The 21,928-nt window shown below is 39.9% G+C and overlaps 1 protein-coding gene across 2 annotated transcripts in view; it reads left to right on the forward strand.

The window, feature by feature from the left end:
* The window catches only part of PRKN (parkin RBR E3 ubiquitin protein ligase), a 1,337,794-nt gene that overhangs the window by 906,781 nt on the left and 409,085 nt on the right, over positions 1-21,928 (forward strand). For both annotated transcript variants that reach the window (XM_019412860.2, XM_019412859.2), the window contains exon 7: positions 6,980-7,116. In XM_019412860.2, coding sequence (XP_019268405.2) covers positions 6,980-7,116 — 137 coding nt within the window. The remainder of the gene's footprint in view (positions 1-6,979; positions 7,117-21,928) is intronic.

Here is a 21,928-nt window from a genome sequence, read left to right on the forward strand (position 1 = left end):
CATGTACTGAGGATTTGTAGAGAGCTTTGAAAGATTGCTAACTGGGGCATAACATCTATGTTACTGTTGCACAAGCGAAATATTGTAAAAACAACATGTGCGTTTCCAAGGGTCAAGTGTAAGCTAAATTCAAGGACTAACTTTCTCCCTCCAGTGAAAAAAATTTATTTTTATGTCCTCAGCGATTTGCACTTAATATGTTTATCCTAACTTTCATTGCTTCTCATTGCGTTTCAGATGATTCTACTATCCCTATATATATATAATTTTGCTTTTCATTGGGGTGAATGGAGAAACCAGCCATACCAGAGAACTCAGCATTCTCCTCCTGTGCTCTGTTCTTCTGCAACTCCAGTCTCTTCTGTTGGCCTGGAAGATTTTTTTCTATCTCCATGCCCTGGAAACTTGATCTTCATTCCAATGCCACTAACTACTCGCATGAATTCTTTTCTAATTTTCTATCTAAATGTGATCTCTTTCCCCCTCCGAACCTGTATTAGTTATATATTGCTGCATAAAAAATAATTACCCCGAAATGTAGTGGCTTAAAACAACAACGGATGTTATCTCGCACCGTTTCGGCGGGTCAGGAACTTGGGAACAGCTTAGCTGGGTGGTTCTCGCTCAGGGTTAGCTCATGAAATTGTGGTCAAGCCGTCAACCAGGGCTCCAGTAGGCTGAGGGCATGTCTTGTGCTGGAGGGTCTCCGTGGGAGTGCTTGAGTGTCCCCGCAACACGGCCATCACTCTCCTCAGAGCCACTGACCCGGGAAGCAGCACAGGCTGCACGGTCTTCTCTGATCTAGTCCTAGAAATGGCTCATTGTCATTTCTGCACTTCCCACGTAGATGACTGAGGTCATCCCACTGATTTGTAAAAGGGACACAAGGGCATGAATCCCAGGGGGTGGAGATCACTAAGGGGACATCCTGAAGGCTGCTTACCACAGAGCCTGCTAATATTTCCTACGTCTCTAATATAACTTAGTGTCCTGCCCTGTGTTACGCTTATGTGTATCCCTTTCCTACCCAGTTTATTAGATTTTTATTTCCTTTCAAGCTTAGACTTACTTCCTTATCTTTACGTATCTTAAAATTTCTGGGGTGTCACATTCAATATATGTCACATTCAGCCAAGAAGTTGGAACCGCAGCCTCTTAATGGGTATAAATGAAGATATACCTGTGGCAAAGAAGTAGACAGGGTCAGAGAAATAGATTTTGGCAGAGAGAGTGTGTGTGTGAGGGAGGGCAAATGAGAGAGAGAGAGAGAGCGAGAGAGAGCACTCACACAAACGAGGTGGAGAGCAGATTAAACTGCACATTTGATCAGGTAAACATGAAAACATTGACGCTATTTTGTAGATACAAGAGAGCTAATTTTATGACAGCTTAAATGTTTGGACTACTTATTGTGTAACAGTGTTCTATTTGTGTGATGTATGTGAGTGGTCTGCCATATTTTTTTTACTAAGATTTCTTCAGTTATGCCTAATACTCTGTGAGCAAAGGCTCTTTGGATCACTGCTTTCACAAAAGCAGGAAAGGCATTGCTGACAAGAAACTCTTCAGAACCACGCCTGCAGCCTGCACCGGTGTCTCGCTGTGCTGACTGCTTTGGACCTCAGTCCTCACCTCTGCTCGAAATGGACCCAGCTGCTCCTGCCCCACCAGTGGCTCCTGTACCTGTGCCTATGCGGCCTCCTGCACCTGCACGGACGGGCTCCTGCACCTGAGCTTGCTTTTGCACCTGCACCGGCTCCTGCAAATGCACCTCCTGCAAAAAGAACGGCCACTCCCGCCACCCATGGGCGGTGCTAAGTGTGTCTGCAAGGAGCCATCGGACAAGGGCAGCTGCTGTGCCTGATGCCAGGGAAGAGCCTGATCCAGATGTAACGAGAGTCACATGGACAAAGCTGCAGTTTCAAGACACTTTTTCCTATTATCCTGTTTGCCACATTCCCCTTTCTATAAAACACATGAATTATAATAAAAACTGTTGGCTTTAAAAGAAAATAATAACTCTTCAGTAATGTCAAGTACAGCATTTATAATCCCTTTTACGTGGGATTGAGAACTTTATTTAACCTTTGATTAACTGCTCTGTGGCCTGGTCCACGGGGGTGAAATCATCTTTTAGATTGATCAATTAACATTTATATATAATTTGAGCAAAGGGCACAGAGGAATGTTGGGAGGAGCAAAGACCCAAGAGGAGATAAGTCTTGGCAGGTTCTCCTCAGAAAACTCACTCCTGTCCATCTTCTTTCCATTCCTAGAACCGCCCGCACACCACAGTCTGCTTCCTTAGTAACTCATGCCTGTGTTATTAAAATGACCTCCACATAGTTCTCACGACTTCCAGCTTGTTCTCCTCCACACGTTCCCTCAGAATTAAACATAGGAAAACATCTCTCCCTTCCGAGACTCACAAGCCTCAGTGAATCCCATGAGCGAGAGACCACACATTGGGCCAGTCTCCTGAAGTCCTCCTACCCCTGTCCCCAACCCTTCTCATCTCTTTTCTCTTGTCCTGATACATCCCCTCAGTCAGCCCAACTGATAACTTTTCTGTTCCAAGAATTCTTTCCCACGTCTGTTTCCCGCCCTGCCCAGAAACCCCATTTCTCTCCAGGGACCCAGTGCTGATCCCCCATTCTTTTAAATTCAGCTCAGGTTTCCTAACCCTGACGCATACTTCTCCGCTGTCCTAACTTCTGTGGCACCAGAGTTTGGTGACCACACATACTTCCTTTTAATACCTGTTCACATGCGTGTCATGTCCCCAGACTGTGGCCTGTGACTGAGTTGTGTGTGTTTTTCCCAACGCTCCCATCAGTCATGAGATGTTTTTTCATCCACTCACTGCTGTATTCCGTGTGTGTTTATTAAGTGCCTACTACAGCCAAAGTAGATGCTCAGTAAGTAACTGAGTAAAAAATATAAGGATGGGAGCAGAGAGATTATGAAATAAAAAACATTTTGTTCAGTAAGCCACAGGTACGATCAGTAACTATTGATTATATAATGTCACGTGCTTATTGCTGTATTTGGTGAGACATGGGTCATGAAGGTGGTAATCAAGTTCAGCCCCCATTGTTTCAGGATTTTTCATTTAATGCTGACAGCTAAAGTAGCAACTTATGAAACACTCAGTCTGAATAAAAGTGAAGACAGTATAGGAAGCACATTAGGATAGACCCTGTGGATTAAAAGTTAAAGAAAAAGAGAAAAATCAGTGAAGAATTAAGCTCCATGAAAAGTTCCTTAGAGGTCTTATCTTGAACTGGACCTTGAAGTTTGGAATTTTGATTTGAATATAAAGGCTAGTATTATACTAGAAGAATGAGTGACAAAGAGCACGAGCCCAGGAGTAAAAGAACTGGAAGAAAGCTGGAGGCAGAGAGAGGAACAGGATGTGTGATAGAGTGGGGGCAGATTATTATAGGAGGATGACATGGAAAAACATTTGAGAAGTTCCTAGCAAGTACCTAACCCAAAGGGGGTGGTCATAGATACTAGTTTTTTTTTTTCCACTGTCCTCTTTTGCCTCATACTTAGGAAGTTAATTATGTAGTCCCTCCAGCCATGAAATGATCCTCACTTCTTTTCTTAGATGACTCAGTTGATTAATCCAATAATGTTTCTATGGGTGGCATGCTTATTCCTCACCTAACTTTTTCATAAATACTAGAAATTTCTTTTTTTATAACTAGAAATATTATTGATAAGAGATGGACAATCTTACCTCAAAACTGTATCAAGAACTCCAACTGACTGATAATTCTGCATGAATATGGGCATATACTATCTATATCTATAACATTATTCATCAACATATGTATTTTTTCTACATGTTTATTCTATATATATTATATAGATATATATTAGATATATATATATTATATAGACATATAGATATATAGAATATATATAAATATATTCTATATTTCTCTCTCTCTCTCTCTCTCTCTCTCTCTCTATATATATATATATATATATTCACTCCATATGGATAGTGACAGAATGCCTGAGTGACTTCTCTATACTTGTCACTCCCTGAAACTCTTGTAAGTTTCTTTCTTTTTTTTTTTTCTTTTTTCCAAAATGGACATGTAAAACCACACATGTAGGTTCTGGTGTCACTTATATATACACCCTGTGCCTGGGAAGGGATTCTCTTTAATGAACTTTAGTGATCTGTCCTCACTTCCAAAGCTGAACACATTTTTATATCTTGTTTCCTTTACTTCTCATTGTTTGGTAAACTGCTATCTGCATTCATTTCTCATACTTTTTATCCAAGGTAAACATTCTCTAAAGTCCTTTCTGATGACTCTATTATATTTTTTTGTAATAATAAAGGTTATTGACATTACCTGCTTCAACAGGTAAATCCTAAGGTCTCTCAGGTCCCGGTCACCATGCACTTCTCAATGCTGCCTTAACTGCTGCCTTGTCCATTTGCCGCTACAATTCCAGAGGGCAGTGCCACGAAATGTGCCAGTGCATCCCCCAGATACCCTATGAACTCTTCCCCAGCTCTTTGCATCCTGATGGTTCTGATCAATTAGTCCTTTGGTTTGGTCTGTTCGGCTCCCCGCCTATATCTCAATTCAAGAAGGCAGAAGTGAACCAGTACGGCTGTAATTTTTAGTAAGATTCCTCCTGTGTCCCCAAGACGATGTGTTTCACTCTGTGGGGCCTAGAGCCTGTGTTTCCCCAGGGCCTGTGATTGTCCTTGTACTGCTGTATCTGTGTGAGTGTGTGTGTGTGTGTGTGTGTGTGTGTGTGTGTGTGTGTGTGTAGTTGCAGTAGTAGAGGGAGGGGCAAGATGCACTACTGTGTCTGTTGAGTGTGCCCTCCATGCCCCAAACATTGGGCCTCTAAAACCTTTCCTAATGTGGTGGGCTCTTGAATCTGCACAGGGTTTACTCACAGCATGGCCTCTCATGTATTCCTTTCCAATCTGTTCCAAATGGTAGGATGCCATCAGTAAAGTAGAACAGCTGATGTTCTGTGGACTGTTCCACACGGTCTAAGTAGTTTGCGGCCATATTTTAACCGAAGGGCAAATCCATAAATATGTAGTGTTGCCCACACATGGAACAAAACTCTCTCCATTTTTCCTTAATAGGGATGGAAAAGAACTCACTTCCTGGACCAGTGGCTACCACGTACCTTAATGTTGCTCTGGGACACTATGCCAACAGTTCATGTTCCTACTGCTTTGGCTTTATAAGTTTTCCTTTTATTTCTTCTACCGGGTAATTGCTAAGCTTTCTTTCTTAACCTTGTTATATAGAGGAACATTTTTATGAATGTTCTAATATTTTCTCCAGTGCTTCCATGTGTTGAGAGCAGATTGAGCGTCTCTAAAGGCTTAGTCGACCATGTTGCTAAGACCAGAATGGAGAATATTTTTCATAGAACTTAGCCATGAGGAGAACATAGAATATGGCAGTTCTATAGGGTCACACAGAGTGAATGCGGTGTGTGTGCCCTTGTGCATGTGTGTATGTCTGACTCGTGATAGAAATGAGAAGGTATTATATTTTATCATCTTCCAGCAGAATGTTATTAGAAGGGAAGAGGTTGAAAGTTCAGAACACAGTCAATGCCTAATTGAAAAAGGCTCTGGAAATGGAAATGATAGCCCCAAAAGGACTGCAGTAGGTTCAGAGATGAGAAATAGAAGCGCATAAAAGCATTTAGGGACGTCCTTGCCCAGCTTATGATGACCATTGCCCTGTTGATCCATGACATTAAAATACCAAGTTGGTTTTTTTTGTTTTGTATTAGATATTGCTTTGAAATAAGTGGGAAAGCAGAATTTTGAAAGCCTTTTAATTGTTAAGAAAATTACATGTTACTAATATTAATGTTTAATATCAATTTTTCTGGGGAAAGGGCTTTTGAAGAGCTCTGAGGTCTTTTAAGAATTGTGTATGAAATAAAAAAGAACTATTTTGTATTTTGTTGTCATTACACAGAGAATAGGCTTATCTAGATAAACTCCAGTGGTTTTTTTTGTTTTTTTGTTTTTTTGTTTTACTATTAAAATGGCCTTGGGGCTGATGTGAAATTAATTCAATTTGTCTCTCTCGCTCTCCCTTTCTTTTTTTTTTTCTTTTGGTTATAAAATAATGTGGTTCATTTTGTTAGCAAAAATACATGCTTATTTGGGGCATTTTCCCCCTATAAAGCATTTTAAGGGAATCCAAAGATTTTAGAACTCATATATCAATTTATTAGTAAGCTCCTAACTTTGATTTAATAAATTGGCTGTTTGGGTGGAGTAGGGATGGCACGATAGACTAAATCTTTTAGAAAAGAATCTGTGCTAGATAATTTTTATTTTGAAATTCTACTTTTCTGCTTGCCAATGAAATATGAGTGATTGTTTAACATACCTACTTTGGCACCATGGTAATTTTTCTTTTGGCTTTTGGGAAGTTCAGATGTTATATATCATTAACATACAATTCAAGGAACGTTTATTTAAACCTTACCGTGCCTGGTACTATGAGAATATCAATTTAAATTAAGCACAGTATCTACTTTCAAGGAGATCACAGTCGGTAGAGAAGCATATCAATAGTATGATGTAATTTTGTATCAATAAAAAAATGTATAAATGGGGTGATTCATGGGTGAATTGGGAATTATGAGGCTTCTAGAAGATGATCTAGAAAGAGGTTGTATCTGAGCTCAGATTTAAACAACAGTTTGGTAAATATGTTAATATAAAAATATAAATTTAGGAAAATCAATGTTATGTATAGTTAATGAAATGTTTCCAATTTTTAAAGCGCAGCTTTGACACATATGTGCTCAATGGTGAGCAGTGCAGGTGTCTACACAGAGCATTTTCTAAGCAAGCTGATAGGATTACAAAGTGTCCCAAAGCACATGTTGCCTTTCGACTCTTAGAAGTACTAGAGGAAATGTTTTCCTTTTCTTTTTTTATTTTTCTGTGCAGGAGCCCTGTGCTGGTTTTCCAGTGCAACCATCGCCACGTGATTTGCTTAGACTGTTTCTACTTATACTGTGTGACAAGACTTAACGACAGGCAGTTTATCCATGACCCTCAGCTGGGCTACTCTCTGCCGTGTGTGGGTAAGTCTAGTACTTTTTTCTTCTCCATTTTTAATGCCAATTAATGACAGAAGAACTATTGATGCAAGACTATCTTAGGGATACTCAATCCCCCGCCGAGGGGTTGAAAATTCAAATATCTATTTGATCCCTGCTGAGCAAGAAACAGTGTTTGCATCACAAAAATATAAAATACGAAGGTATGCAGGAGTTATGTTGAACTGGAAAATGCATCACCTGCATAAAAGTATGGAAAATAAATTTTAAAATATTATTCAGCCGAGGTGCACAAAGTATGTCTATGGATTCACCCTACAAGTTACAGATTACCATGGATCTAGAGCAGCCCTATCCACGTTTTCAAATTGTATATACCCTTATTGCTAAAAATTTTGAGCACATACGCATATATATGAAAGAACATCTATTTTGAAGGATTTTGAAGAATGAGATAAAGCTGAAATATTTAATATTTTCAGTTTTTTTATCTTTCAACATTGAAGAACATTCTTTACTTATATTACTGTTGTTACATGTATTTTTTTATTGAGGTGAAATTCACATAACATACAGTTAACTATTTTCAAGTGCCAGTTCAGTGGCATTTCCTGTTTTCACAATGTGATGTGAGGACTATCACCCATCTCTAGTTTCAAAACTTTTTCATTATCCCAGAAAAATACCCCGCATTCATTAAGTAAGCGTTCCCAATTTCCCCTCACCTCTGTCTCTTGGCAACCACTATCATCTTCCTCTGTGGATTTACCAATTCTAGATACTTCATATAAAAGGAATCATGCAATATGTAACCTTTTGTGTCTTCCTTGTTTCACTTACCATAATGTTTTTGAAGTTCATCCAACTTGCGGCATGTATCTTCATTCCTTTTTATGACTGATTAATATTCCATTATATGGACATACCACGATCTGTTTATCCATTTCTTTGCTGATGGACATTTGTGTTGTTTTCACCTTTTGGCTATTCTGAATAATGCTGCCAAAAACATTTGTGTATTTGTTCCTGTGTGCATATATGTTTTCATTTCTCTTGGGTGTATACCCAGGAGTGCAATTGCTAGGTCATATGCTAATTCTATATTTAATCTTTTGAAGAACTACCAAACTATCTTCCATAGCTGCTGCACCATTTTGCATTCCTACCAGTAACTTATAACTTTATTTATTAAAGAAACTTTATTTCTTTACATCCTCTCCCACACTTGTTATTTTCCTGTTTTGTTTTTAATAGCCATACTATTAAATTTGGAGTGGTACCTCATTGTGGTTTTGACTTGCATTTCTTTAATGACTGATGACGTTGAATATTTTCTTGTATGCTTGTTGACCATTTGCGTTTCTGTTTGGAGAATATCCAAGACCTTTGCCCATTTTTTGATTGGGTTGTTTGTCTTGTTGCTGACTGGTAAGAGTTCTTTATGTGTTCTGGATAATAGACATTTATCAGATATATGACTTGCAAACATTTTTCCTATTCTGTGGGTTGTATTTTTACTTTCATGGTAATATCCTTCAATACATAAAAGTTTTTAATGTTGAAGAAATCTATTTTATCTATTTTTTCTTTTGTTGTTTGTGCTTTTGGTGTCAAAGGTAGGAATCCATTGTCAAAACCAAGGTCCTGAAGAATGACTCCCATGTTTTCTTCTAATAGCTTAGCTTTAATGCTTAGGCCATTGATAACATTTTGAATTATTTTTTATATATGGAATGAGATAGGGGTCTGTACCTCATTCATATATATATATATATATATATATATATATATATATATATATACACACACACATACATACATACATATATATAAAATCATTGCAATATGAGTAAATATGCTTCACTGATTTTGAAAATTGTGGTTTGAAATTGTGATAGCTTGATTCAATGGTCAGATTTTAAGTTTAACTTATTTCGGTACTTAGTTTAAATGTTTTTTTGATCAAAGCTGAAAAATATAACTCAAAAGTATTTCACATTTCCAAATAGAAGAAGCTGGTTTCATTGTTGACTTTGTAAATTATGATGCTCATTTTTTGACTGTATTTGCCAATAATGCAATGTTTATTAATTAAGATTCACATAATGCATGTATCAGTATATTAAGGAAAACTCACTGAAAGGTTTTGGACTTTTGTATTTTTAACAAAAGCATTCAAAAGTTAGTGAAATATTTATTTTCAGATTGAAAGATTCTATTTTTCATGGGTTAATTTTGTACTGATAAACTCTCTTCCTTCACAAAACCATGTAGCATGGAATATCCATTTTCATGTTTTCTCTTCATACTCAAGGCACTTCTAAAAGTTAGTTTACTTCTCATGCAGCTTTAAATTTTAAAGCATTTTAATTGTAGGAAATTTCGAACATACAAAATAAAAAACAAATGTGCAATCACTCCTCTCGTACACATTAGCCAGGCTTTCTAGCATGACAAGTTGTTCTAGGTTTTTCTCGTAATTCTTGCTACTTTGGGTTTTTTCTTTGGAACCCTTTTAAATAATTTTTGTGAGTGTATCTACCTCATCCCCTGTTATTTAAACATAACTCTCCTTAAAACCTTGCTTTTCTTTTTTTAAATACCACTCACTACCAAGAACTTACCTTCCCTAACACCTCTTTTAATGTTTAACAGCAAGAAGGAGAAAGCTACCTATTTGTGGATTTTGTTATTAAAAGACAATGTATCCAGAATAGAGAAACACACATTGTCTGCAGTTCTTGATGATTGAAAGTTATTAAAAATATCTAAAGATATTCGAATTGCAAACCTATTGATAACGAGATATTTATAAAAACTGATACATAAGCCTGTACTAATCTCCACACATTAGCAATATTGACTGTTACCTACAATAAGGAACCACTGGAGGGCTAGCGTCCTGTGTGGGATGTGCGTTTTAAAGCTGGATTCACAGACTTGGGCACCACGCCCCACCCCCATAACAGTGACCTGAATGAATTTGACTGGGCCACCAGTGTGGTCACACATTACAGGTTGAACTAAACGATATTGTCTTTCAGTTTTTTTGTGTGCACGGACAATAATGTGGAAGCTAAAATTAACCTATTTTTATGTAAAGTTTTCCTATTCTTTGATTTTTAATGAGCTTTGGAAACCAGGAAAAAAGAGAAGTAGCAAGTAACCACAAGCTGAGACAAGTTACAACCATAACGACTTTCAACTGTGTAGTAAACTTCCTGTGCTGTATAATTCATTTCAGTACTTGTTCCTTTATGTCTTCAACAATGTTTTAATACAAATCTTCAAAAGTGCTTATTACAAACTACAATTCAGTTTGTCACAATATTGTCATGTATTATTTCAGCCTTTTTTTTTAACTGTGAACTCAGATTATAAGTGTTCCTCCTATTAGATGAAAAGAGGCTTTCAAATGTTATTACAGAATTTTTGTTTTATTTTGTAAGAAACAAACTGGATTGTTTTGAACCTTGCTCAGCAGAGACTCTCTAAGAGTCTGCATTTTAGGACTCCCACTGTCCCCTCAAGACACCCTCTTTGCAGGTCATAACATGATACATCCCACACACACACCAGGGTATGAGAAGTTCCAGCATCAGCCGGTACGTTAAGTCCTAGTAAAGACTAATTTTTTCACATTTTAAAGACCTGATTACCTCCCCATAAACCAATGAATAACTTTGCACATATCCTAAAGTGTACTAGAGAATCAGAGAAGCCAAGTTCAAATCCTGGCTTGGAGATTCACCACCTTCGTAATGTAGGGCAAGTTACTTATCCTTGGTATGTCTCTTGTTTCATTTTAAGCTAAAATGGAGATAATACAATAGCAACTATTTTATACATTGTTATGTGGATGGATTAAAATAATGCCATATAGAGTGCCTTTGCGTTAAATGCTGAAGACCGCAAGCACATAATGAATACTGGCTTTTGTTAACTCAGTTGTTGTGTAACCATGCTATGTAAGTATTCCTACAGACAGTATATGTAATTTATTTGCGCATATATGTGTGTGTTCATAGAGGAACATACGTTCGGACATTCTTTAACTATAGGTTGGTGTTTCCTATAGTCCAGTGCATAAATCAACCATTTACCAAGCAGTACACATCTGTCCATCTATCTGACCATCTTTTTCCCTTGGTTTATTTGACTTTGCCTTGATTCATGGAGTGTAAAACAAGACACATAAAATAAACTAGTAAAAAAAAAGCAGAAATAGAAAATCAAGGCTTTTCAAACTAAGGATAAAAATAGCAGACTATCAGAAAAAAGAATTGATTGAACTCATACTATTTCCATGGCATGCTGTTCTTTCATGGTGGAGTTAATTAAAAGGTTATATCAATGTCTATAAATCTCGTAAATAAAACTTAATACTGTGTATGACAAGCAAAAATGATGGCTAATTCCACAATGGAACTAAGAATGCATTGAAAGGTCAGCTTTATGACAGCTGGATTACTCAGGCAAGGCTCAAATTCTATGCCAGATCCATTTGGCAAAGAAAGGTGTATTGCTGTTCATGTTGATCGTGGTTCCATTGAACATTTCCTTGATGGCTCTTTCCTGACCTCAACAGTCTTGTGTAGAATGCCTGAACCTCAAAGGCCCCAGTGTTATCTTTGGTTTTTGGAAGATTAGAAGTTTCTGGAAGCTCAGCTTGTGTGTGTGTGTGTGTGTGTGTGTGTGTGTGTACACTTATTCTTTTATTGCTCATGGTTTTAACCTGACTGAATATTGTTGGTTCTCTGAAGAGTTGTCCATTTATCTTTCCACCATGGTGGGGCACCTGGGTGGCTCAGTTGGCTAAGCGTCTGACGTCGGTTCAGGTCATGATCTTGCAGTCCCTGAGTTCAAGCCCCGTGTCGGGCACTGTGATGACAGCTAGGAGCCCAGAGCCTGCTTCAGATTCTGTGTCTCCCTCTCTCTCTGACCCTCCCCTGCTTGCTCGCTTGCTCTCTCCCTCCCTCTCTCAAAAATAAATAAAACATTTCAATAAAAATAATATCTTTCCACCATGGCATTTTGAAATCTAGTAAAATGGTTTCAGGCCCCCATGGTGGCTACTAGCCATTTTTAGATTACGGTTTTTCCAAGAAAATTAATCCAAGATTTATTTATATAATCAAGGGGTGTTGTATTCGTAAAGCCACCACTTCCTTTCAGTGACAAAGTTCATCTCTAACCACAAGAGATGGTTACATTGGCACTGGAATCCATAGCTTTAAATCACTCTTTGACTTTTCTGATCTCAGGGGTCTGCATGAAACTGTAAATAGGGTGGATTCACTGGTAGATACATATTTGCTTGGTGATTGTGTTTCAACTTTGGCAGAGGCCAAAGGACTTTCTGATGCTTGCAAACTAGAATGGATTATCCCACTAGGATGGCATGGGTATTATTCAAAGCTAACACGAAGGGGTGCCTGGGTGGCTCAGTCGGTTGAGTGTCTGACTCTTAACGTCAGCTCAGGTCATGATCTCAAGGTCCTGGGATTGAGCCCCACATTGGGCTCCATGCAGAGTATGGAGCCTGCTTAAGATTCTCTTTCTCCCTCTCTCTCTGCCCCTCCCCCACTTATTCTCTCTCTCTCTCTCTCTCTCTCTCTCTCTCTCTCTCTCTCAAAATAACAAAAACAAACAAAAAGCCAAAGCTACATCCAATATCTGTACAGATACGGATCAGTATCAGATACAGATATCTGTATCTCATGCACAGCACTATTCAACAGTGCTTTTCCACTCTTTGAGTTAAATACAACACTTTATTCCTCACCCTCCCACAATCCTTACAAAACAGTCTTTCCCCCAAATCCATCATTTGTTATCTCCAGAGCCCGGGAAACAAACCACTCACTAGTGTTTGAATAGTGATGTTATGAGGGGGGAAAATGAGATCAGTTTTCTGGTACTACAAACTTTATATAAAAAATAGAGGCTGTGAGTTGAATTGGTAAACTATTTTTCTTTTTTTAAATTTTTTAAAATGTTTATTTCTTTTTGAGAGAGAGAGAAAGAGACAGAGCAAGAGTGGGGAGGGGCAGTGAGAGAGGGAGACACAGAATCTGAAGTCAGAATCTATGTTGACAGCAGAAAGCCTGATGTGGGGCTCAAACTCGTGAACCTCGAGATCATGACCTGAGCCAATGTTGGACACTTAACCGACTGAGCCACCCAGGCACCCTTGGTAAACTATTTTTCAAACTACACTGGTCCCATAGAAGCCACGGAAAAGCTAGACAAAACATCTATTTCTATTGCTAAATAACCCACACATCAAATGTTTTGCTAAGAGTCTCTGTATAAGTTCACATTTCTATATAAATGCCTAATACCTCTTACCACGAATTCATAAGATGTTCTTTTTTCCCATAATCTAGTCTTTCAATCCTTTTTCAAGATCACTGAACTAAACATTTTCAAAGCTCAATTTTAGACATATACATTCTTCAAGGTATGGCTAGCTAGTCAACAACGAACCAACGTTTTTCATTATCATAATTACGATGACAAACAACGAAAAGTGGTGTAAAACCCTTTCGGGCACAAACCCTGATTCCTTTGTGTGAGCTTCTCATTCGACCAGAAATTTTGTTAGCTTTGTCAGAGTGGGATGCTGAATTTTATTTCCCTGAGAGTAGAAATTAAGTAATGATTAGGACTGTTACTGGCTACTTACTGTATATAAGGTGCTGCTCTAAGTGCTTACATACATGCATCCATGTAATCCCCCAAAGACCTATTGAAATGGATATTGTCATTCTTCCAATTTTATACACGAATTATTTAAGGCTCACAGAAGCTAATTAAAGTGCACATGGTGTTACAGCTAATGAATAACAGAGCTGGTGTTCAGTGCCAGCTAGTTGTGGCTCTTGAATGTGTGTTTTTAAACATCGTATGAGTAGAGAAGCCAGTAACCACAGTTAAAGTACTATTTTGAAAGTTCTATGGAAAAGAATGTCAAGGGAAGAGTGTCCAAATTTTTAGCACTCTTTCCATATTTAAACCAACAGCAAACTTGAAAAGTAGGAATTGTTCTTATTTTACAGAGGAAGAAGTAAAGCCTTAGTATTAGGTACCCAGGATCACAGGAGGAATCGAGCCGTTGCTTCCATCCAGGTGTGGTTGACCCCAAAGCTCCAGATTCTCTCCATTCTCCCACCCTGCTTCCCTCTAGGGACAGTGCTTCTCAACCCTGGATGTACATTTCAATAAAACAAAGTTAAAAAAAAAATCCAATGCTCATCCATGCCTCAGGCCAATTAAAAGAACCTCTGGGATGGCCCCCAGTATTTGTTAGAGTCCCCCAATGAAGAGTCTAAGAACTACTGTGGGGGTGAGCATTCCACAAGCAACCAGGTATTTTCAGTGGGAGACTGTAGCGTTAATAAGCACAAAAATACTCCCTCTGCCATTGCCTGTTTTGTCCATGAGTGATTTGATTTGCCAGCCAGCATAGGATTTTCAATAAACGTTGAAGTTGAAAATAAGATCAGCAAACCCAGCCAAAATGGCCTATATCCAGAGCCTCTGAGAAACTCTTGCATGAAACTATGGGCTTTGAGAGAAACTCCGTAATTATTTTGACATATTTGCTGTCTTTTCTTCTGTACCTGCTATTATGAGAATTCCATCTAGAAATTATTTTGAAATGCCAAAGCACTGTTTTCATCTGCTCTTAACCATGAGTATCACTCACACAACTGAATGGAGCTTCGTGAAGTTAGGTTGATTTATTTTGGAGTGCTGTTCTACAAGTACATGCTGAAGACCATGTAGAACGGATTCGCCTCTAGTCCATTATGGGCCCTGGCAACATGGATTTCCTGTAGCCTTGGGGTGTCCGAGGGCATCGTTCCTGGTTTCTCTGTGACATGCCATTACCATGGCCACTGGCTCTACTGACACCATCCAGGTACAGGTGCATCCCCGACTGTGTCCTCGGTGCTTTTTGTTTGTTGTTACTCTTCTCTTCCCAGGTCACATTTTCATGTAATTCCCATTTTCATATACCTTAGAATGACATTTCCTTTCTATCTAGTATGTCCACTCAGAAACTGCAGTCCATTAGGGCCCTTAGCATCCTTGTGGGCAACATGAGGCACAAGGCGGATTGTCCTGGTCCTTTTGGGATACAGAGACCTTCTTGATGCCTACAGAGTCAAGGCTGGTTTCTGGATAGCTGTTTGGGGAGCTAAGCGTAAAATCCAAAATACATTTTCTCTTGGCTTTCGATCATTGCTCTTCCAAATACACACACATAATCATTTCAATATAATTACTAAAACCACATAGAAAAGTAGGGAAATAAATTAAAAGATAGGTCACCAAAGAAGATATGTGCATGATCAATACACATTAAAAGTTTAACATGATTAGTCGCTGAAGAATTATTCATTTAAAGCATAAAATAAAATATGGATGGACATACATTCAAAAACAGGCAAGAATGTAAATTCATATTTTTCTAAAAAGCAATTTTGCACTCTATAAATGAGTTTTAAAATATTAACAAACTGCCTAGAAACCTATTTATACACACATTGTCTATATATCTGTCCAACTCTGAAATACACAGCCCCTTTGCTTCCTAGCTCCCAGATCTTGAATAATTGTGATAGATGGCATGAAAATGGCAGCACCAGGATTCAAGAAGCTGATAATCTTGCAGTCCAAAGCTGATCTTCTTTCTTTAATTGAAACTAAATCAAATTTAGGAATTTTCTGAGATTAATGCTAAGCTTTGTGGTTTATTGCAGAGAGGGGGTGGTGATTTAGAAATTTTGACAGTTTGTCTTTGATTTGAATGTATGAAAGTCAGAATAGTAGTATACCTTTTCTAACAAAAGCAACACTGATGGGGTGCCTGGGTGGCTCAGTCGGTTAAGAGTCCAACTTCAGCTCAGGCCATCATCTTGCAGTTTGTGAGTTCAAGCCCCGCATCGGGCTCTGTGCTGACAGCTCAGAGCCTGGAGCCTGCTTCAGATTCTGTGTCTCACTCGCTCTTTGCCCCTCCCCCACTCACACTCTGTCTCTCTCTCTCTCTCTCTCTCAAAAACAAAGATTAAAAAAAATTTTTTAATAAAAAAAAAGCAACACTGAAATCACAGGATCAAGGTTTCCACTCACCTCATGATTCAGTGTGGGTCAGCTGTGACACCTCTGCCCCATGATATCCTTGTGGGACTCAGATTCTGTCTTCTGCCACCTAGTGTTTCTGTCACCCCCAGTGGCCTCTGAATCCCCACGAGATCCTTTTCTTGCAGTCCAAGCTGGCAGAGGCAGGGAGGGTGGGAGCCTCAGGCTGGAGTTTTTGGACACCAGGCCTGGAAATGGGGCACATCACCTATTACACCTGAGCTACCCGGCCACCCCTAACCACATGAGGGTGTGTGTGTGTGTGTGTGTGTGTGTGTGCGCGCGCGCGCAACAGGAATAACTCTCAGTCAAGTGGCTCTGTCATAGGGAATGACTATCCATGGACAGGGACCAGAAAAAGAGCTGTAGGACAGAACCGGTGGTGCCCAGGAGCTCAATCTAGCTAGATCGACAGGCATTGTCTACTGTCCTGTGTTTCCTCTTGGAAATGCTGCCTAACTCAGCGAGGACCGTGGACTCCCACACTTGTTTGATGTGCGTGTGAGTCTTCAGGGTTTTACAGACGAAGAGAGTCTGCACACCAATTAGAAATGCTGCCAGCAAGTCTTCCTGTATCTTTAGGAGGAACCCCGTGCCCAAGGAGACTATGCCTTCATCGTTACTTTGCTTGGGTCTCTCCTTTCCAAGCTGCCTTTCATCTTTTCTTGCAACTTATTAAGTGGTTAAAAATAAAATGACATTTTAGAAAAACAGAAGCAAGGTGGGAATGCTTTCGGTAGCCAGCAGAGAATGCAAAAATAGTTTCTTTCCACCTATTTCCACCCTGAACGCTTAAAAAGAGCATTCTACCTTTGTTTTGGAGGGGCAAAAGCAGACCGTTTTTAACTCTAAATTTATTCTTATCCAAAGAGTTCTAGAAAAATGCCTGTGATTGTTCAAGATAGCGACAAAAGTTGTTCAAAACAACGGTCTTTAGACTTTGTGCTTCTTTTTATTAAAATGTATTTATCCAAATTCCTCTCCCCGGCCTTATTGGCAGTTAGCACAATTTTTGAGCCTGTGCACTTGGCATTATCAGTACAGAGGGTGCTCTCCTGCATCCGGAAGGATTATAATCATGTCAATAGAATATTAATCGACTTTTAAGTATACCATTGTAAATGGTTTGATGCATTCTTAAATTTATTACGAGACCTCTTATGCATACACAACAGTGCTTAACCACTCTGGTATCATAGATTTGTAGTTATTGACAACCCCTGGGATCGTGTCCCAGATCAAAGAAACACCGGCATCCCGGAAGCCCCTCGGGTACCCCTCCCCACTCACAACCTCCTCTCTCTTGCTCCCATGCAACTATTATCTTGCCTTTTGTAATATTCATCTCCCTGCTTTCCCTCGTAGCACCGCCAGCCTAGGGACATACACCCCTAAAAATGACAGTTGCCTACTTTTAACTTTCAAATTGATGCTGAAAATGTTCTGCCCAGTTTCCTCCACCAGAAACATCAAAATTCCCATTATGCCCCTGGTCAGAAAACTTGAACACCTGTACAAAGTATTCCAATATTTAGGATGCCCATTCTTCTCTCTGTTACGTATATTTTGTTCATCGCACTAGATGGAGGCTGCTTATGCTTATCTTCCTCATCTCAGTTGCTATCCACTGTGAACAGGTTTTTTTTTTTTAACTTTTTCACCAGATAAATTCTGAGTTCACAATCAGAGATATGAAAGCCAATGATAAGAGGGACCCTGAAGAGTTACTTAGGCAAGTTGGATCAATTTTATTGCAGTTTGGTGAGAATAAGAGTCTTACACCCATATTGTGAATTTTACAAAGCACTGCTCACTATGTTCAATGCTCTCCTCCATTTGTCAGTCCTTCTCTGTACCACCATCCACAGGTTTGCAGTACATTTTCTGCTGGTTGCACCTCAGCCAGCGCACGGCTTATATCAGAGCATTTCAGTTGCTGAAAACCACCTAAAAAGCTGATTATAGCTGCCAAAGAGGCTCTCAGCAGTGTGTAGAGTTACAGACGCAGGGACCAAACCTTCTGTGCGCTGTCTAGTGTCTCGGAAAATGAGAGTGTGCTTTATCTTTATGAGCTACAGATTTCTGGAGCTAGCCGTTTTGGCCTTTGGGGCACGAAAACTGAAGTGTATTTGCAACAGAAATTTCTTTGGATGTTCAAGTCCGCATTTCCTGATTCAAACAGGTGTTGTTTTCTTTTTCTATTTTTTTTTTTTTTTGTATATTTGAGAGAGAGAGAGAGAGACAGAGAGAGACAGAGAGTGAGCGCAAGCAGGGGAAAGGCAGAGAGACAGAGAAAGAACATGAAGCAGGCTCCAGTCTCAGAGCTGTCAGCACAGAGCCTGACGCGGGGCTCGAACTCACGAGCGGTGATTTCATGACCTGAGCCAAAGTTGGATGTTTGACCCACTGAGCCACCCAGGTGCCCCAAACAGGTGTTGTTTTCCTTCATGACTTACCCCTTCTCCATCATCATCCACAGGCTGTCTTCAGTGCCTGCTGGTGCTGCATTCAGTTCTAGATGTTACTCTGGCCACACACGCACGTGCACGCGTGCACACAAGCAGTAACTGTGATAAAACTTTATTCTTCCTCGCTGTGTGATGTCTTGTATTAATGAGACTTCATGCATAGAAATTGCTATGAGCTGCTGACCTCCAACTATCTTTGAAATAATTAATAATGTGCTTAGAGGGGTTGATTTACATATTCATGAGAGTTTATATCATTTGGTTCCTAAGCAGGACAGTGAAACAATTTAGTGTCTTAAATGCATACCAATTTAGCAAGGGGAGGAGTGGTTTAATATTCTAATGTCAAGATGGAAATAAATACATATAACATCTGAACCAAGCAGTTATGTTACGTATTTCTGGTAAAATCCAAATGCCTGCCAGATCATCTTCTATGTCCTACCACAGACTCTACCTCAGAGTTTAGAAAATTAATATTTTTTATGTTGTCTGCTTTTCAAGCCTTTACTAGAAACCACTGGTCTTGGACTTATACATTTAATTTTTTATTAATGTTTATTTATTTTTGAGACCGAGAGAGACAGAGCACGAAAGGGGGAGGGGCAGAAAAAGAGGGAGACACAGAATCCGAAGCAGGCTCCAGGCTCCGAGCTGTCAGCACAGAGCCCGACGCGGGGCTCGAACTCACGAACCATGAGATCATGACCTGAGCCGAAGTCGGACGCTCAACCGACTGAGCCACCCAGGCGCCCCTGGACTTATATATTTACAGAAAGAAACACCTTATGAAAATCGATAGAAATACTAAAAGGAGCAGGGACTAGGAGCATGCTCCAGGAAGCAGAATTACTTTATCTGATGTCCCCTGTCCCTTCCCACTGCCACGAAAGGCTCTTTCTTGAGGTTCACCTGGAACAGTGCTTTTGAAATTGGCTTCCGTATTGGCTGGCTAGGGCCACCATAAAAAATACCACCAACCGGGTGGCTTATGTGACAGAAACTTCTTTTCTTGTGGTTCTGGGGGCTTTAGCGGGTTTGCTTTCCTCCTTGGCTCACAGATGGTTGCCCTCATGCTGCGCCTTCACAGGGTCGCCTCGCTGTGGGGCAGCCCCGGTGTCTCTCTCTGTGCTGTAATCTTCTCTTCACGTGAGAATAGTACTCAGATTAGACTAGAAGCCACCCGCCTGGATTCACCATGACTAAGTCACCTGTGTAAGGCCCTGTCTCCAAATACTGTCACGTTCTGAGGTACTGGAGGTTGAGGGTTTTAACATGAATGTTTGAGGAACACAGCTGGGTCCCTGACAGCCACCCTCTAGACGCCGAAATAGTTTTCAAATACATGGCATCACCAAGTTCAGGGAAGGTCTATTGAACATGGACCCTGTATAGAAGTTCTGGTCCTTGACAGTTTAGCTACGGGGTATCCCTGAAGATATGTCTTGTTCTCCCTTCTGCCCCAGTTTGACCCCCGATCCTACTAGGTCTTAGCTGACGCCCCACTTGTGTGCCTGAGGAATACTGTATATATCATGATATACATGATATAGATACAAGTGTATATCAACACTTGTTACCTGAGGAATGCTGGGAACTTTTTTAATATTTATTTTTTTAAGTTTATTTTGAGAGACAGAGAACAAATGGGGGAGGGGCAGAGAGAGAGGGGTACAGAGGATCCAAAGCAGGCTCCATGCTGACAGCAGCGAGCCAATGCGGGGCTTGAACTCCCGAACTGTGAGATCATGACCTGAGCCGAGTCGGGTGCTTAACCGACCGAGCCACCCAGGTACCCCGGAATACTGGGAACTTTTTGCTGATTGTCTAATTTTAAAATCTGGACTTGCTAACAAACATTTTAGGGAAGGGTCTGCTGAACTTTCCCTCCTTTGTAAGAGTAAATATACAATAATCTTCTTTGAGGTAGAGGTGGTTAGAATGTCCTTTGCAGCCCTGTCTTGGTCTTTGGTTTTCCCACATGGATTGTCATGAAGCAGAGCCTCTGAAAACATTTTTACTGGTTATTATGGACCAAACTGTTCCGTTTAACCAACAGAACTCAAAATATAATGGCTCACACACAAATGTAGCTTGGTTTGTGCCTGGGGTGGGAGCAGTGTTCAGGCATGTGAGTGATTTTCTTCAAAGCGGGGTTCCTATCCTTTGGCTTTGCTATCCCGTTGGAATTTATCACTGTCTTCATGTGAGACTGATCCCCACATCCAGGGTCCAGCTGGCAGAGGGGAAAGAAATAATAAATGAAGACATGTGTCTTTCTGATAAACCGCAGCCTGCATATAGCACTCAACTCTTCATTCCATTGGCTGGGCCACGGCCATTCAGCTTTGTGTGCTGCAAGGGAACTTGCGAAATGAAGTTTAGATAAATGCCTAGGGACAGAGGAAAGAATTAGGTAGACATTTGGCAGTCTGCATCAAAGTCTTCTTTCGGAGGGTTAATGCTTCAGCTCCCAAGTGGTAGACACAGTTGCACATCCATGACTCAGGGATCATGGGCCACGTACTAACTTTGCAGTTAGATGGTGCTTATCCGACTCCAGAGTTGCTTATCAGACACTGAGCTGATTTTCTCACTTAAAATGCAAATAAGTCTGGGGCGCCTGGGTGGCTCAGTTCGTTAGGCGTCCGACTTCGGCTCGGGTCATGATCTCATGGTTCATGAGTTTGAGCCCCACATCGGGCTCTGTGGTGGCAGCTCAGAGCCTGGAGCCTGCTTCACATTCTGTGTCTCCTTCTCTCTCTGCCCCTCCCTCCCCACCCCCCGCCCCCGCTCACACTCTGTCTCTGTCTCTCAAAAAACAAATAAGACATTAAAAAAATTATAATGAAAATAAATCTGAGCTCAGAATTAAATGAAATTGTATGTAAAAATGACTAACACAGTTCCTATATAATACACATATATAGAATAAGTATTCTCTATATGATAACTTCTGGTCGCCACCAATTACAGGGCCTGATTTTAGAACGTATTCCAGATACTTAGAATTGTAGCAGGAAATCTGAAGCTGAACCTTAGGTTTAATTAAGGTTTCATGGCTAAAAATAAAAAAAAATAATAAACCTTTTTTTTCACATTTTCTACATTAGCATGTTAACGTATAGTGGAAATAATTCCTTCGAGTCAGTAATTAACATTATAGGAAGTATAAAATGTTACATAAATATAATGCTATAAAAAGTACTTAGTTATCA

This window comes from Panthera pardus, unplaced genomic scaffold (assembly GCF_024362965.1).
Source record: "Panthera pardus isolate Hobbes unplaced genomic scaffold, ASM2436296v1 HiC_scaffold_17, whole genome shotgun sequence".
In the NCBI taxonomy this organism is placed as follows: domain Eukaryota; kingdom Metazoa; phylum Chordata; class Mammalia; order Carnivora; family Felidae; genus Panthera; species Panthera pardus.